This window comes from Balaenoptera musculus, chromosome 10 (assembly GCF_009873245.2).
Source record: "Balaenoptera musculus isolate JJ_BM4_2016_0621 chromosome 10, mBalMus1.pri.v3, whole genome shotgun sequence".
NCBI classification, from domain to species: domain Eukaryota; kingdom Metazoa; phylum Chordata; class Mammalia; order Artiodactyla; family Balaenopteridae; genus Balaenoptera; species Balaenoptera musculus.
In genome coordinates, this window is record NC_045794.1 from 4,381,131 (window position 1) to 4,396,653 (window position 15,523).

A 15,523-nucleotide genomic window follows, 5' to 3' on the forward strand; every position below is an offset into this window, starting at 1 on the left:
GAAGCAACCACAACCCAGAGATTCGTCGTCGGTTTTAATAGGAGGGGTGGAGTCAAACGGTTTAGAGGAACGTATAAAAAGATCTTTTCCTTTTTTGCTGGAACAGGATATGGTTTGTGCATAGCACATACATATTAAAAAAATAGAAGCATCACATCTTACAAACACATGACTGAACAAAGTCTGAGGTTTCCTACCCACTAGACCCAAGCTTGAGGACAGCTCGGCCCTGGGACCCAGTCTGAGATACTGATGGATTTACAGAAAGGGAAAGCCGCGTGAAGAGGCAGCTGTCCGGATGGTGGAATTTCGGTAGTTCATGAGGTATCCAAACATGGGTCTGCGTTAGCTATCCGCAGGACGGACTAGATTCGGGGTGCTCTGGGCATAATTACCCCTCCCCCCTGTCCTGGGAAGGGCAAACACCAGCTGAGGGGCAAGCGCAGGTTGAAGTGTTTCTATCTATTCTTCCGGCCCTGACCCAAACACTCCTACCGTTGCTGTTTTCCTGGGAGGTAGCAGAACGAGTGGCTGGGTTCTTGTTGGGAGGAGGGGTGGGGGGCGAGTATTAGAGACCCACTTCGCAGGTGCAGGAGTGGCAGGTAGCAGAGAATACCTTCTTGGTGGCAACAGACCCAGAGCCCTTGGGGGAAAGCATTGGGGTAGAAATATGTAGGAGTTTTCTAGCTTGTGTCCACTGAAAAGAGGCAAAAAAAAGAAAGGGAGGGCAGAGAGGACGTCCCGGTATCTTGGAGGCCAGACGCATTTGGTTTGTACCAGTGGCTGTGGTCCAAAGTGGGCCGAGGCAATGGATGTCCAGCCCCGGGGAGAAGGAGACCGACAGCTCACGGCCTTTTGTGTTTCCTTCCTCCCCCAGGACTCTTGTAGGTTCAGAATGTGAAGGATCCGAGGTCCTGGACAAGAGAGGACCAGAGCCAGCCTGGGCAGGAGAATCTCAGCTGTCCCGGGTCGGACGGGGCTGGGAGAGAATTCCAGGCCTGGGGAGAAAGCAAGGCATCTAAAGGAGAGAGGTTTACAGCCTGGATGGAGGACAGGAGAAAATCCCCTTTTTCTTAAGCCGTAGAACGGCTCTGACCAGGGGCTTGGGGTATGTGTGCAGGAGGTGCAGTGGGACGTGCGGGCGGAGAGGAGGCCGTGAAGGAGAATCGCAGGGTATTCATCACAAAGCCACAAGCTGCTTTCCCAGGGAGGTGCAAACCCGTCTGGGAAGCGGGGAGGGAAGGGGATAGAAGGCAGCAAATGACCAACGTAGTCAACAGCAGGAACGAGCAGGGCAATTTCTGGTTTCCTCTGAGCTCTATCCATGGCCCCACGAGGAGGGTGCAGATTGTTTGTGGTCCTGGGCCCCCAGTTTGTTCCGCGCTAACCTCGTCCCAGCTGGGAAGCCATCTCCAAGGGGTGCACGTGTGTTGCTCTCTTCTTCATCGTTTGCTCTTGAAGAGGGAATAAGGCAGCCTCTGGGCTCCTGGAGCCCCAGCTTTGCGTGGAGCTGCTAGAGAAGGTTCAGGAGGGAAGAGAGGCCAGTTATCTACAAAACTCTATGAACCAGGGTCAAAGCTCAGGATCTGGGGGAGACAGGGAGGACCCAAGTCATTCTTAGTACATCCTCAGCAGGAAGGCGGGGTTCACCCCTGTTCTCCTGCTTCTGCCACCTCTTCTGCAGCCTTTTGGATCTGATGGGGCTGACAGGTGAGCTCAGGACTCAGAGGGGGGTCAGCTAGGACAGGGTTCTGCACACTTGTGCTGATCTCACTCTGTTCCCGCCCCGTAACACACTTCTGCGGATGGGGATCGACTTTTCCTAAGTCTAAGTCACTCACAGGTCAAAGAGAAAGCCCTGGGGAGAATTCCTTTGGGCGGGAAGGATTTGAAAGAGTCAGTGATGCATCACTACCTCCAGAGGTGATCTTCAAAGTATGGAACCACTAGTACAGCACAGGCCCTGGTACCAGTGAGAACAGACGCCCAGCTGCCCATAGCGATGCCAGCCTTAGACAACCCGTGTGCTAGAGCGACGGGTATCAAGCCTGGCTGGTCCTGGGATTTCAGCGCTTCTCATTCTCACTCCCAGCATGAGAGATGGGAGTGGACATTTGGGGAAACTCCTGGTCAGGATTTGGGCACTTTTATAAGCCTTTAGGGAGTTGCAGGAAAGATCTAACCATCCGAAAGCTCTCGACTCTCTTTAGAAGAGCCCTCTCCTGCCAGGGAGCTCAAGACCTGGGAAGAAGGGGACGAATGGTTTGGGGCCTGTGACTTTCTTCTCCTCTCCAGATCGCGGTCCCTCCATCCAGCCCTGCTACACGCCCACCACGCCTCATCTGGAACTGACATGCAGCTCAGGTCCTGAGTGCATCCGTTTCCGAGGTACCCTGTTAAAAAGACCAGTTACTCAGGACAAGACCTCCTGAAAAACAATCAGCTTTGTCCCCTGTCTCCAAGCAGACCTACACTTGAAATATTCTGAACAGTCAAGATGGACCAATTTTGTCCCCCTTCTGCTTGACCAAGACCTCAACTCGGTCCAGCTTCTAGCCAAGGTTCGACCACTCTCGTCCTGAGCTCTTACTGTCCGTTCCATCTTCACCCCGCTTGGTGCAGCCTTTTCTTCCTCCCCCAGCATGTACCTGCCCTGATATCTGCCAGGCAGACTAGGCAGCCAGTAGGGTGTCTCTTCCTTGGACCGCCAACCTCTATCCTCAGCTCATCTCAGGTCAATCTATAGATGGACACCTCTGCAAATAGAGAGGTATGTCAAAGGCGAAGGTATTTGCAGCAGATGAGGGCTTGTCTCGCAGGCTGGGGCCCCCGAGAGTCGCAGAGGGTGTCAGCTCATTCTGCAAAGCCACAGTCCACGGACGCTGAAAATATCTGTGCTCTGATATGGGTCTCTCTGGTTTCAGATTTAGGAACGTTCCAATGTTCAGGAATCTGAAGGCTCCAGGAGGACAACATTTATAGTCGCTTGGGGCACCTCTTCTTTAAATACTCTCAAGGGACAGGAGGCAAGGAGGCGTCGTACGGCAAGGGGCTGTTTCAGCTGGGCCGCTCCGTTTCACGGGATTATCACTCCTCTCCTACTGTAGGGGGGTCAGAGGGGGCAAACTCCGGAGGTCACGATGCCCGATTCTGCTGCATCCAGGCACCAGCGCATGTGGCAGAGGACGCCCGAGAAGGAAGTGAGAGTATCAGATGAGAACTTGGGTGAGTTTCCTGGACGTTGCTGGAGAGGAATTAGCATCTGTAGTCCAAAGCCTCTCTACTTCCTTCGTGGCCTATTTTGTACCCCCTCACCCCTCGCCAAAGAGGTTGCCATTATTAGGATCCCTGTCATCTGAGGTTAAAATAAGACCCGATTCAACGTGAGGAAAAGTTATGGGCAGGCACCCTGGCCCCAGCTTGTCCTCGAGCTGTGCGCAGCGCTGACTTCCAGGCAGAAAGGCTCTCCCCTGAACACTCAATCTCTCCCGCTGCTTCTAGCAGGTTCCCCCCCCCCCCCCCCCGCTGCCAGAGACGCTGCTCTACCCTCTCCTCCAAGAGGGAGATCCCTTCTCCCCCAGCCTCCCTGACAATGCGTCCCAGTGTCCCCAGAGCCCTCACGCGCAGGATGCCCGGAGTACCTGCCCACTCTTTCTGGTCAGCAGCTAAATCTTACTCCCTGTCACCCTGCCCTCCCTGCACTTAGAGGACAGCTGCTCCCCACCCCCCACCTCCATGCAACCCGCGCAGTCAGTGGCCTCTGAATGGAAAGGTGATTGGAAAGAGGCAGAATGGGAGCACGTGTCAATCCTGCTGGGTTGACAGGTGGCATTCCTGCAGGCAGATTCCTGCAGCGATGACCCTGGGAGGAAGAAGTCTGCTGTTCCGAGATGCCTTGGTTCTGACGATACATACCAGGATGTAGAGATATACATCAGCACACACATGCTTCCTCCCTGCCTTTTCCTGTGTCCAAGGTCCCATCCCCCAAGTGTCTCTGGACCGTCTTTCCTCAGATGAGGTCAGAGCATGGGATCCATTGCCATTCTAGGATGCCGGCTGCAACCCCTTACTTGGGTGGGTCACATGTCATGGGGTCCGGTGGCCAAGGGAACCGACTCAGGTCCCCCCAAGCACAAAAGGAGCCCAAATAAGGGGGCATGGGAGGAGGGGGGAATTGTTCACTTGTGCAAAATTCCAACAGAAAAGACATTGCTTTCCACCTGTGAGCCTTCCTTCAGGGTCCTTATATCCTGGGGAGGAAGTGAGTGACGGTCATGATCGGGGACACCTTGCTGCCCCGCTTCACCCGTCCGTATTTGCTCAGCGCGATGTAGGTGCCTCGGTACAGGTCTGACTCATAGGCGTTGTAATTGTTGGGCAGGAGGGTCTCTCTGAATCTGCACTCCTCTTGGAAGCTGGGCTGTGAAAGAAATGGACAAACGGCAGAGCATCAGTGATAAATGAGGCCCAGCTGGCACGTCTGCCGTGGGTCCCTCGCTTTCCCATGTCAGACAACCTCCAGGAGCTCTGGGCCATCCTGGGTGAGCAGAAGCATGAAAGCTGAGAACAGGGGAGCCTTCAGAGCTCTCATGGTGCCCCCTCACCTTCCCTCCTTCATGATGAGGAAGCCCAGGCCCGAGGATGTGGGTGGACGGCCTGTGTCACGTGGGGGCTGGGGGTTCTCCTGACTGCCAGTCCTGGACACTTTCTACCCAGCACAGGGATGATAGTTTATTCAGAGAAAGGACCAGGGAAGGATAGAAGAAGCTGTTTCCTCAAGTCCACTGCGAGAGGACCTAGCGGACGGAGCAGGATAGAGAGCTGGGGTTTCCTTAGCGGCTCTAGCTGTGTGACCTTGCGGCAGGTGCCTCCCCTCCCAGCCTGATTCCCTTTTCTGCAAACCACATGGTTGGGGAGCATTTGGGGGGGCGGCGGTGAGTGGAGGGTGAGATGGATGGCTTCCTAAGTCCTTCCCAGCGCATCTGTTTAATATGGTAACTGTCTCTCCACCTGTGTTCCCTCACCCTGTCTCTCCCAGTTTAAGGTCCAAGTTTGCTGCCCCTTAAAGGGGCCCATTCTCAGTTTTGACTTTGAGCCCAGAAGGTGCCCAGTGCCCCCTAGGCATCCACAGGTCACCAGGGAAGGGCAGGGACAGAGATGGCGAGAAGCAGCGACTTTTATGGGGAAAAGAACCTGGTTCCCTCTGTGACCAGCAGTGCCAAGGAGTCGGGGGCCGGCGACGAATCACCCCCACCCCCCAGAGAGTGTCGCGTGAGGACCACCTGTTCAGAAAATGAGGACCAGGCTTCCTGTCACACATCAACAAGTCCCTCCCCAATAAATCACCCAAGTCTTCCTTTATTCCTAGAAAAGAGAGCCACTTCCTCCCAAGCCCGCCCGGGTCACTGCCCCTGGCTGGAGGGTTTTCTGGGCTTCTGATGGGGGTCGCTCCCTGGGAGCCAGGAGGCCTGGGATCTAGTCGTTAAAGAAACACAGAATGAAACAGACAGAGCTGAGCGTAACACCCGGCTCCTTCCTGCCGACTGAGGCCACCGGCTATAAAAAACCCACTCAGTGGCTAAGCGGCTGTGCGAGGGGTATCGCCTGACCTTCTTAAAAGGAATCATACTACGAGCACCTGGCCTTGTCAGCCGTAGGGTGGACGAGAGCCTCTTCCTGTTACGAACGGAGGATGACGAGCCAGCTTCTCAGGGCTCCGAGCGGACCAGTCCGGCAGCACGGAAAACAGTGCGCCATCCCAGGGGGCTCCCGGCTCCCTGAGACAAGGACTGTGTCCTGTTGAGCACGTGATGCTGGATGAATGATGGTCTAATTGGAACGGCACAGCCACCCATGGATGCCCCTGCAGGGGTGGCTTCTCTCTGACGCAGCGAGAGCTGGCAAGGGACGGGCAGCGTTGTTTAGGAAACACGTCGGGTACCACTCGCCGGTCCCTTCTGCCCCAGCTCAATGAACGCATCCCCCCTTTCCCTCTCACGCCCCTGGGTTACTGTGTACAGAGCACCTTCCTGTGATGTTAATTTGCTTGAGATGACCCTGTGAGCTTTCACCAGCCCCATCAACTGGCTTCTGAAGACCATGCCAGGAAGTTCTGCTTTCACAAGTTTTCATCTCCCTTGTTATGGGTGCTCAAAAACACTTGTAGAATGAAGAAAGGAATGCCCCAAAGTAGGAAAAAAAAAAAAAACTCATCAAAATAGGCAAAGAGCATGCGACGATTCACCTCTTACATAGCTGTGTGAACTTGGCAAATGATTTTACCTCCTAAGCCTCAGCTTCCTCATCTGTAAAATGGGAACAGTGAGAATAATTCCGTCCTAGCACCGCAGGGAGCATTCATTGAAATAATGCATGGAGAGTCCTTGGTATAATGCCTGGCACACAGTAAAATAAAAAATAATTTGTATTGCCATAATGATGCTTCTCCAATTGATTCATGAATTAGTTTAAATTAAAAGCACTAAAAGACTTTGTCTTACCCGGAATCAGCATTCCTGTAAAACTTGCTGTGGGTTGCGGGACAATTTAGCTTCTAAGTCCTGCATTAATTGCCTGAGTGGCAGTAGGAGGTGAGCCTGGGGGAGGAGGGCACAGAGCTGACTGGACTCCGGCCCCGCACCCCTGGGGCCTCTCCGGACATGGGGGGTCGGGGCAGCCACGGGACCTAAGGCTGTCGATGGGCAAAACTCTGGAGCAACAGCACAAGGGAAACATAAAGTTGGGATCAATGGTAAAAGCTGAGTACAAATAATGCTACATGGATTAATAGTCTGGTGTGGATCAGCTCACAAAATACAGTCCAGAAGTAAATCCAAACACGAACATAAAATAAAGGTGGATCTGAAATGAATACAAAATACAAGTGGCATTTCCAATCACTGGCGAAAACGTGGTGTTGGCAGAACTGGATGCTATCTTTAATAATCATGATAATAATAGTAATAATAATAATAATAAAGTTTGATGCATGATTTTATTCCTAACACTAAAATAAATTCCAAAAGGAACAAAGATTTAAATGTTAAAAAGAGAACCTTAAGGGGAGTTCCCTGGTGGCCTAGTGGTTAGGATTCCAGGCTTTCATTGCCGAGGCCCGGGTTCAATCTCTGGTGGGGGAACTGAGATACCATAAGATGCGTGGGCACAGCAATAAATAAACAAACAAACAAATAAATAAATGAGAGAAAGAGAAGAGAACCTTAAAATAAGTCAGAAAGATCTTTCTAAGTAGGACACAAAAAACTAGGAGGCATTAAAAAAACCAAGATGAATAAATTAGACTTCTGCTTGGAAAAAAATAATCACCTTAAACAAAATAAAAATATAAATAGCAAATCAGATAAAAAATATTTACAATGCATTATATTTTGTAATATATTTTGCAATAGATTGAATTTTGCTACTATATTCAGAACCCTGAGCTCACTGAAAAATGGACGTTTATGAACAGACAGTTCACAGAAAAGGAAATACAAATAGCATTTAAACATAAGAACATATGCCTAACAGAGAAACATAAACCATAACTGTGTGATCACATTTTTAATCGTCAGGTTGCAAAAAGAACACTGTTTGACAATAGGCTTTCATTGATGAGGGCATGGGGACTAGGAATTCTCATTTGTTGTCTGTTGGTGTGTATATTGTTATAACCTCTATAAAGAGAAATTTTACAATATTTATTAGAATAAAATAATAACGACAGCTTTGGTTAGTAATTCCACTTCTAGGAATTTATCTTCCTGGTTCACTCCCACTCATGTACAAAAGTCACGTACCGCGGCATCATTTGTAATAGTGAGAGACCAAAAACAACCCAAGTGTCTATCAGGAGGGCAGTGGTTAGCTCAGTGATGGGAGAGCCACCCAATGGAATACTCTCAGCCATAAAAAATAGAACCTCCTTGTGCACTGATTTGAAATGGTCTCCAAGGCATATTGTTCAGTGAAGAAGCAAGATTCAAATTGTGTGGATAGTTTGCTCCAGTTTGTGTGCTTTTAAAAAATGATGCCAGTGTGAGAACATGCACAGGGACATTGAGACTTCCTGGGATGGTAGGTACACAGGGCCTGGCAACAGTGGCTGCTCTGGGGAGGGTCTGGGTGGCTTCAAGACAACGGTGAGAGTGAGACTTCATTTCCGTGGTATATTCTTCTGCACATTTCCCCCCTTAAACCACGTCCATGTATTACCTCGTCATGTTAGTAGATTATTGAAAATGGGAAGGGAATTCAGGATAGAAGATGGGCCAGAAAATGGAGTGAAAGAACCTTTGTATCAGAGACTGCTCTGTTCTCTCCCCCGGGTCCTGTCCCTCCCCCCTGCCTGCCCCCTGCTCTCCCCTCTGTTCTAACTGTTTATGACCCTGGAGAGCACCCTGCCCACCAGTTTCCAGGAGACTTCATTTCTGATCTGGATGGTGGTCAAGGGAGAGGTTTCACGTGTGGTTTGCAAACTCTAGAGAGGAATTCAGATCTTGGGGTGGAGGACCTTGGGGGGAGCGGAGGGGGAGGGGGAGGAATTGAGCGATTGGGGCCAGAAACTCAGGGCATTTGCCCCGATCCTCTGATCTAGAATCTGTCCAGTTGAAGAATCTAGCCTTTGCTAAGGTCTGGGTCTCCTAAAACACATTTGTTTAAATGTGCAAGACAGTGGTTGCATATGCACTGTGCTTTGTTCTCTGATCATCAGATTTTGATTATTCAACCCCCAACCCCAAATTTTCAAAAAGTTTCTAACCTCTGTTTCTTTCCCCTAGCCTACCTCACGTACCTAGCCTTCCCCAGAATTCTGTGTACATCTAAAGTGAGAAAGGAGAAATGGGTGAAGTTTGCTTTGGAAGCCTCTCTACCTCGCCCTTGCCCGTTCCTCCCTGCACCCCTCTCCACCCCATCCTTGGTGTTCAGGTGGCCATGCGGCTGGGGGGGAGGCCAAGACCATGGCCCTGGACAGTCCCCTGCAGCCCAATGCTCCACTGCCCACACGGATGCTCAAGCTGGCATATCAAGACCAGCCCCTCGATTCATCCCTCCATTCGTGTCCCTGAGCTGAGTCTCATGACTCAGGAATGTTCGCTCCTCAGCTCTGGTGAGAAAAGCCAAGCGAACGACATGTTAATTAAAGCAGCTACCGTATATTATTACTTTAACAAATGAAAATAATTCCCCCAGATGACATTGCCTGGGCCTGCCGGGTCCCAAGCCCCAGCATGACAATGTCTTAAATTCCACATAGGTCTCATCAGACTTATGAGGACCCAAACTCTAAAGCATTTAGCTCTCGCAGTGGAGAAGGGCGTTTTGCAGGGGGATACATACAGGGGTGTCTCTCGGCGTGAGTTTTCCTCTGGCGGAAATGCCCCTTAGAGTCTGGGGTGGACCAGACATCCATCCCATCTTGTCTTTGGTCAGTAGGTCACCCAGACTCATGAAAGTGTCTTTTTATCTTTAAAGTTCTTCCTTCTAGGCCTGCCCCGGGCCACTTGCCCCCGTTACTCCTGGCTGTGTGTGTGCATGGGAGCTGGGGAGGGGGTTGGATGGATAAGGAGGCGGGTGGTGAGAAAAACCCAGAAAACTCCTTGTCCTAAGACCCTTTCCTCCTGCAGTCCCTGACTGCTACTTTTTTGGTCCTTAGCTGAAATGGAGAAATAACATCTCCCGGCTCTGAAGACATCTGTCTGTTCTAATCCCCGTTCCTAACACACAATTGCACCGGCAATTTAGAAGGGTTTGAAGATGTCTCCACCAGGCCTATCATGCTTCTCATTCCTGTATCGCTCTGGGTAGCAGGCAGGTTGCAGACAAAGCCGTTTGTGAGATCGTCCGCAGGGTCTCCCGGGCCCCTCGTTGTAGCACCAGCCCCTCCCTGCTCAGGGGTCCCATCTCCCGACCCTTCCACGTAGTCTAACACCAGGGACCCTTTGCCCCATCCCCTCAGGAATCCGTTCCCCTCTAGGGGAGGGGGGCAGCTAACTGAGCGAGGGAAAGACTTGGTCCTCCCCTCCCCAATTGTAACGTCCTAGGTAACAATCAACGGCCTCTGTGGATGAAACAAATGCTTTGCTTTGCCAGTTGTCATAGTGCTATTGATGAAAAGGATGGAGACACAGTTACAATTAGTAAAACCAAAATCGCTCAGAAGCATAACTGATTCCAAAGCACAGGGATTCTCATAGAACCACTGTCAGGTGGAGATCTTTGATTTTTTCCTTTTAAATTTTAAAAAGATCAAGGAGACTGGAAGTCACTGATTCCTGCCTCAGTCCACATCAGAGAGAGCAGAGCGAGGTCTGGGCTCAGAGAGGGTCAGAGACTTTGCCCGAAGTAAGACGGTAGCTGGAGGGTGGGTGGGCAGGAGCTGGAACCCGGGTCCTAGTCTGCACACCAGGTGCGTTTCTGCTGCCGGCCTACCGGCATCACCTGCTAAACCTGGAAGCAGGTTTGCACACCGCCCTGATTCACCTGAGACCCCGGAGACCCACGGTCACATCTGCAAAGTGAGGATAAAGGTCAGATGCACCTCCCAGGGGTGCTGGGGGGATAGTGTGCTCAGAAAGCATCCCCAGGGCGTCTGACAAACAGTAGGTGCTCAATACAGTGGAGCTACTTATACTGTCGAAACACTGCCACAGGCTCTGCACCCCTCTTTCCAAGGGATGAGACCTGCGGGAGGCCACCTAGGTGGGTTTTCTTGGCTCTTATTTTCCTACTTTGCCCCTCCTCCCCCTTCCTTCCCCCCCAGCATGGTTCCCCTCCCCCCAGGAGAAACCCCACTGAGGGGCCATAGCAGCTGAGCCACAGGGAGGGGAGGCAGCAGCTCTTGGGGCTTAAAGGGAAATAGTGTGAATGAAATCATCACCCAGTGGGAGTTTTCCCGGCTCTTTGGATCAGTTGGCAATTGATTTTTTAGACTGTGATAATGGCCCCTGGGGGGCGTAGCAGGGAGTGGAGAGGTGGTTCGGGAGCATCTGGTGCCCGGGCTTGCGGCTCCAGGGAGGGCAATCTCCCCCTCCAAGAAGGTGCCTTTGGGCCAGATGCTCCTGGGGGGGGTGTATGTGGGGGGAGATTGGGGTGTAGACCGTGGGCGGGGCTTCTCCTAGGGAAGCCCCCGTTTTCCGGGACTCCTCTCCTTTAGTGAGCCCTGCGGACCCCCTTTGAAGTCATCTGCCCAGGAGTGAGGGGTCAGGGGCGTCACCGACATCAGGGGTCAGCCCACACTTCAGAGTTGCCCCCTTCCTCGTGCTCCCTGAATGTTCTAGCCACCTGCAGCACTCTCGCTGTGAGGTCCCCTGTTCCCAGCCTCCCCGGCTTCTCCTACGGGGACCCCAGGTTTCAAGTGGGAAGTGGATACATTGGCCTTCTATTTGCACCCTTTCCCCAGCTCACAGTTCAATTTCTTTCGGGATAAGGAGAAAAAAATTCTAAATAGCTTGTTAATGAAGGTGGCAGAGGTAAGGGCTGATGTAATTTGTGCTTCCTTCCAAAAGATTCACCTTGCGTAGAACCCCAGAGCCAACAGCCTCCGTTCCTGGCTCTGCAACGAGTGGGATTCCAGGCACCACGCGGGCGGCAGGGAAGGGGCTCTGTGGGGCGACGCACCGCACAGAGCGGGCACTTACTCCACCAGAGCCTCCTTGGTTCCAGCTGCTTCGTCCTCTCCATCACATGCGCAGAGAGCGGTGAAAAGGGCGCCTGAGAATCCCCATCTCACGGCTGTTTCATCTCCCAGCAGCCCTCAGCGCTAGTGCAACCCTGGGGCAGGGAGGATTCCTTGCCCTCCGAAGGCCAGGTAGCCTGGTGGTCCCTAGCCTGCCTGCACCTCAGAAATACCTGGGAAACTTAAAAAATAAGAACAAACCGATTTGCAGGCCCCCATTCCAGCCCTACTGACTAAGCATCTCCGAGGAAGGCCCCCAGAAATCTGGACGTTTAACAAGTTACCAAGGTGATGTGGATGCAGATGGTCCTCCCACAAGACCCACCTCTAGGAAAGAGGGGTGCAGAGCCTATGGCAGTGTGTACACAATATAAATGACTCCCCTGTATTGAGCACCTACTGCTTGTCAGGTGCCCTGGGGATGCTTTCTGAGCACTACCTTCCAGCACCCCCAGAGGTGCATCTGATCTTTATCCTCACTTTGCAGATGGGACCCTGGCTCTCCCAGGTCTCAGGTGAATCGGGGCTGTGTGCAAACCTGCCTCCGGGCTCGGCAGGTGACGCTTGTAGGCCAGCAGGAGGAGAGCATTTGGTGGCACACACTAGGACCCTAGTTCCAGCTCCAGCCCGCCTACCCTCCAGCCGCTTGTCTTCAGAGGCCCACTGATTCTAATGCACGTCTTGTCTCCATGTAAACGAACCCAAATGGAGAGGTGTTAGCACTGCGGATCACAGGCCGAGGCCACCTGAGCACCCCGTTTGGGTATTTCACAGCCCCGGTCTGTTGGGACAGCCTCCCCGGACCCCAGCACCGATCTCAGACCCCCCTGTTCACATTCGGATGCTGTGTGTCCCCACGCAAAGGTAGAACAGCCCTCCACACCCTCCCCATAAATAGCCACTCTGCTATTCCTTGACCATGGCTCAGAGGTCTTCCTTTCTAACCTTCTTATTTCTGTCGAAAGAACTCCCAGTTTCTTTGCCTTCATAGGGATGCTTTCGCAGCCCATATTTTGGAATATGCCAAATTATGGGCTGAGAGACCCAGGAATGAGGGGGTCAGAGAGATCAGAGATTTTGGTAACTATGGAAGTTGGGGAGGTTAACCAAAGTGCTAGCATTGGCACCGCCCCCCCGCCCCAGGGATGATCTGTGATGGGGAGAAGGCAGGGGGTGGGATCTGGGGCCACCAAGAGAGTCTTATACCCCCTTGGGGAGGATGCTTTTCCAGGTCTTGGGATCAGAGACCAGAGGGCTTAAAACCTTAAAGTAAAACGTCCCCGCACTGATGAAGGCGAGGAAAAGAGCTTCGTTTCTTCTCCTCCCGCTGTGCTGCAGGCTGGGGGCCTCGGAGGGTGAGCCATGGGCACAGAGTGCCCAGCTGAAAGACACGCCTGCATCTCTGGGCCTCTCCTGCTCGGGACCTGACCGTAAGCCTGGACAGCAGCTTTATGCCAGAGCGTGGGTTTCCCTCGGACCCAGAAGCCCTCTGAGCTACGGTTTCTGTCTCATTACAAGGCTCTGGTGGGTGGGATCAGGGAAAACATGGTCCAGCGCACAGGCTGACTCACGGTGCAGCTAAGAAGGTCTAAGCCCTTCACGTGCACCAGCTCCTTCCACAGCAACCCCCCGACCCATTCTAGATAAATATTCACGTCCCTCTTCAAGATTTTGCATTATTTTCTTCAATTGCGTAATCTTCAGGCCTCGTGCAGCCTGAAGCTTCCCCCGGCCTGATGAACTCACCGTGGTGTATAATCTTCCTTTACTGTTCATGGCAACGAAGAGGGCACTTTTCACCCCAAACAGACTCACCACGCCTCGCTCCACTGTGGAAATCTCCAGCAGGCCTGACAAAGAAACAGGAGCTGCATTACCCCAGGCTTGTGCAAATCAGAGCAGGACGTCAACCTAAAGGTGACCCTCCAAGGGCATCTAGGCCCGTCCCCCTGCTTCTAGAAAGTCAGACCCTCCATCACCTCCACCCTTGATCTCACTTTAGGAGATCGGCTGCCAGGCTCGGCCAGTCCTGCTAAACTGCTAAAAATCCAGTTCTGCAGGGGAAAGTTCTGACGTCAGAGTTAGAGATCACAGTGGCCACTTAGGCATCTACCTAAAGTTAGCTTTGAATCTGGGCTTAATCACACCACGTCCTTGACGTGGGTAAAGGAAGTGAATTCTGATTAGCTTTGTTAACAATGTATACTCCTCGTGTTTCAACAAATAGCCCATCTAATCTTGCAAACAAAAAACATCTTGCAAACACTGGATCCTGCAGCCCTATCCCCTCCTGGGGAGAGCCCATCTAGGCAGCAACCTGTAGGACAGAGGGGGCAAGTTGAAATAAAAAGAAGGATGTGCTTCAGCTGGAAATTTTGCAAACGACTTGCCTTTCCTCTCAAAGAGAAAAGCTAAATAAAAAGCAGCATGTGTCTAATTTGGTCCAAGCATCCTCACCGGTTCTCCCCACCCTTGTTTCATGGCTCCCCCAGGCTGGGGGTTCCCTGTGGTCCTCCAAGGCCATGGCTGGGCCCGTAATGCTGAAGGAATTAGTGCCTCAGGGGCTCTGTGGGGGCGACGGCAGAGGACACCAGGATGCTCGGACCTCAGCACATTTAAGCCTGCACCGAGGCAGGGTCAAAGTGAGTCAGGGGAGGTGGCTAAGCTTATCGGCATCCATCCTTCCCCCTTCATAACAGGCCTCCAGGCACCAGAGTGAGGCCCCTCCATCCTTTAGCCCTGCTTGAGTCCCAGCCCCCAGCTTCCCAACTGGCTGCAACTGGCACTCACTGTAGGGGTTCTCCTCGTGGGTGCCGCTGATCCGGCCGTCGGGGGGCACCTGGAGGTGGAAGCCGATGCCCACGTTGCAGTAGAGCCTCCGCTGCCGCTTGATCCCCACCAAATAGCCGCTTTCCCAGTTCACGCCAGCAATCTCTCCAGCCAGCCCAGCCCGAGACCTGGACAGCAGGGTGCCCCAGCCCCTGGAAGCCAGCAGCGTGCTGTTGGCGCGGGAGCCCGCGGGAGAGGGCACCACCATGCCCACGAGGACGCCGAGGAAGATGAGAGCCCGTAGCGTGCCCGGCAGACGTCCTGCTCCCCGGGACATAGTGATGACCAGCCTCTGTCCCAGGGCCATCCACCTTGCCTCTCAGGCACGTGGTCAGAATTAATGGCCCTAAAAATACCGCCCTTCTTGTTTTTCTCCCCTCGGCATGGCGGCAGGGGCTTATTTTTGGAAGGCGGTTGAAGGCTGCTGGCATGAAACAAAAGCCTGCTTTGGGCACTCGGGTCTGGAGCAGAGGGACCCAGGCTGAGCCGTGGCCGGTACGGACCATGGCTTGGCGACGCGGTCTAGCTGGCCCGCTCACTCCGACCCGAGTTGATTCTGCTTGATTTGACCTATCTTTATAGTTCAGCAGCCTGGCCCGCCCCGCCGCCCTTCATCACCCTGACGTCAGCTGGCCTGGCTCACTTATCCAGGGCTGTAACACTAACCTGCTCCTGGGCCTGGCGGCCTCCCCAGACCCCCGGCACCCAGGGATGCTGGGAGCCACTGTCATTCCAACTATGAAGCAGGAATGAAGTGAGCAGGGAGCACCTCTGAAGGGAGGGAGGAGTTGGCCAGAGGCCCTGGGGAAGAGGGAGGCCAGAGGCCACCCAAGACCCAAATTGGGCAGAAGTTCTTGGCCTGGCAGCGCTGGCTTCCTTATTTAGAGGGCAAAGGGTAAAGACAGGGATGGGGCAGTCTTGGTGGCAGGCAATGACCGGGGCACACGAGTTACCCTATTCATGGAAAGAGCTCACGGTTGAGGGCCATAGAGCCTGGGGGGCTGCTGAAAGGCT

General features: G+C 53.0%; 1 protein-coding gene across 1 annotated transcript; it reads right to left on the minus strand.

The window, feature by feature from the left end:
* Positions 1-3,747: 3,747 nt before the first annotated feature.
* Positions 3,748-15,063, minus strand: FGF6 (fibroblast growth factor 6). The gene is made up of 3 exons (XM_036866419.1): positions 14,471-15,063; positions 13,427-13,530; positions 3,748-4,423 (listed from the first exon to the last, which is right to left on the minus strand). Exons 1-3 carry the CDS (start codon positions 14,814-14,816, stop codon positions 4,247-4,249), a joined length of 627 nt encoding a protein of 208 aa, XP_036722314.1. The 5' UTR covers positions 14,817-15,063; the 3' UTR covers positions 3,748-4,246.
* Between the last annotated feature and the right edge of the window lie 460 nt (positions 15,064-15,523).

Coding starts and splice junctions, on each gene's coding strand:
- FGF6 (XM_036866419.1), bottom strand. CDS start 14,816: ATGGCCCTGGGACAGAGGCTGGTCATCACTATGTCCCGGGGAGCAGGA. Junction 13,531..14,470: donor CCACGAGGAGAACCCCTACA/GTGAGTGCCAGT, acceptor TTTCTTTGTCAG/GCCTGCTGGAGATTTCCACA. Junction 4,424..13,426: donor AAGGAAGATTATACACCACG/GTGAGTTCATCA, acceptor TTTCTTTCACAG/CCCAGCTTCCAAGAGGAGTG.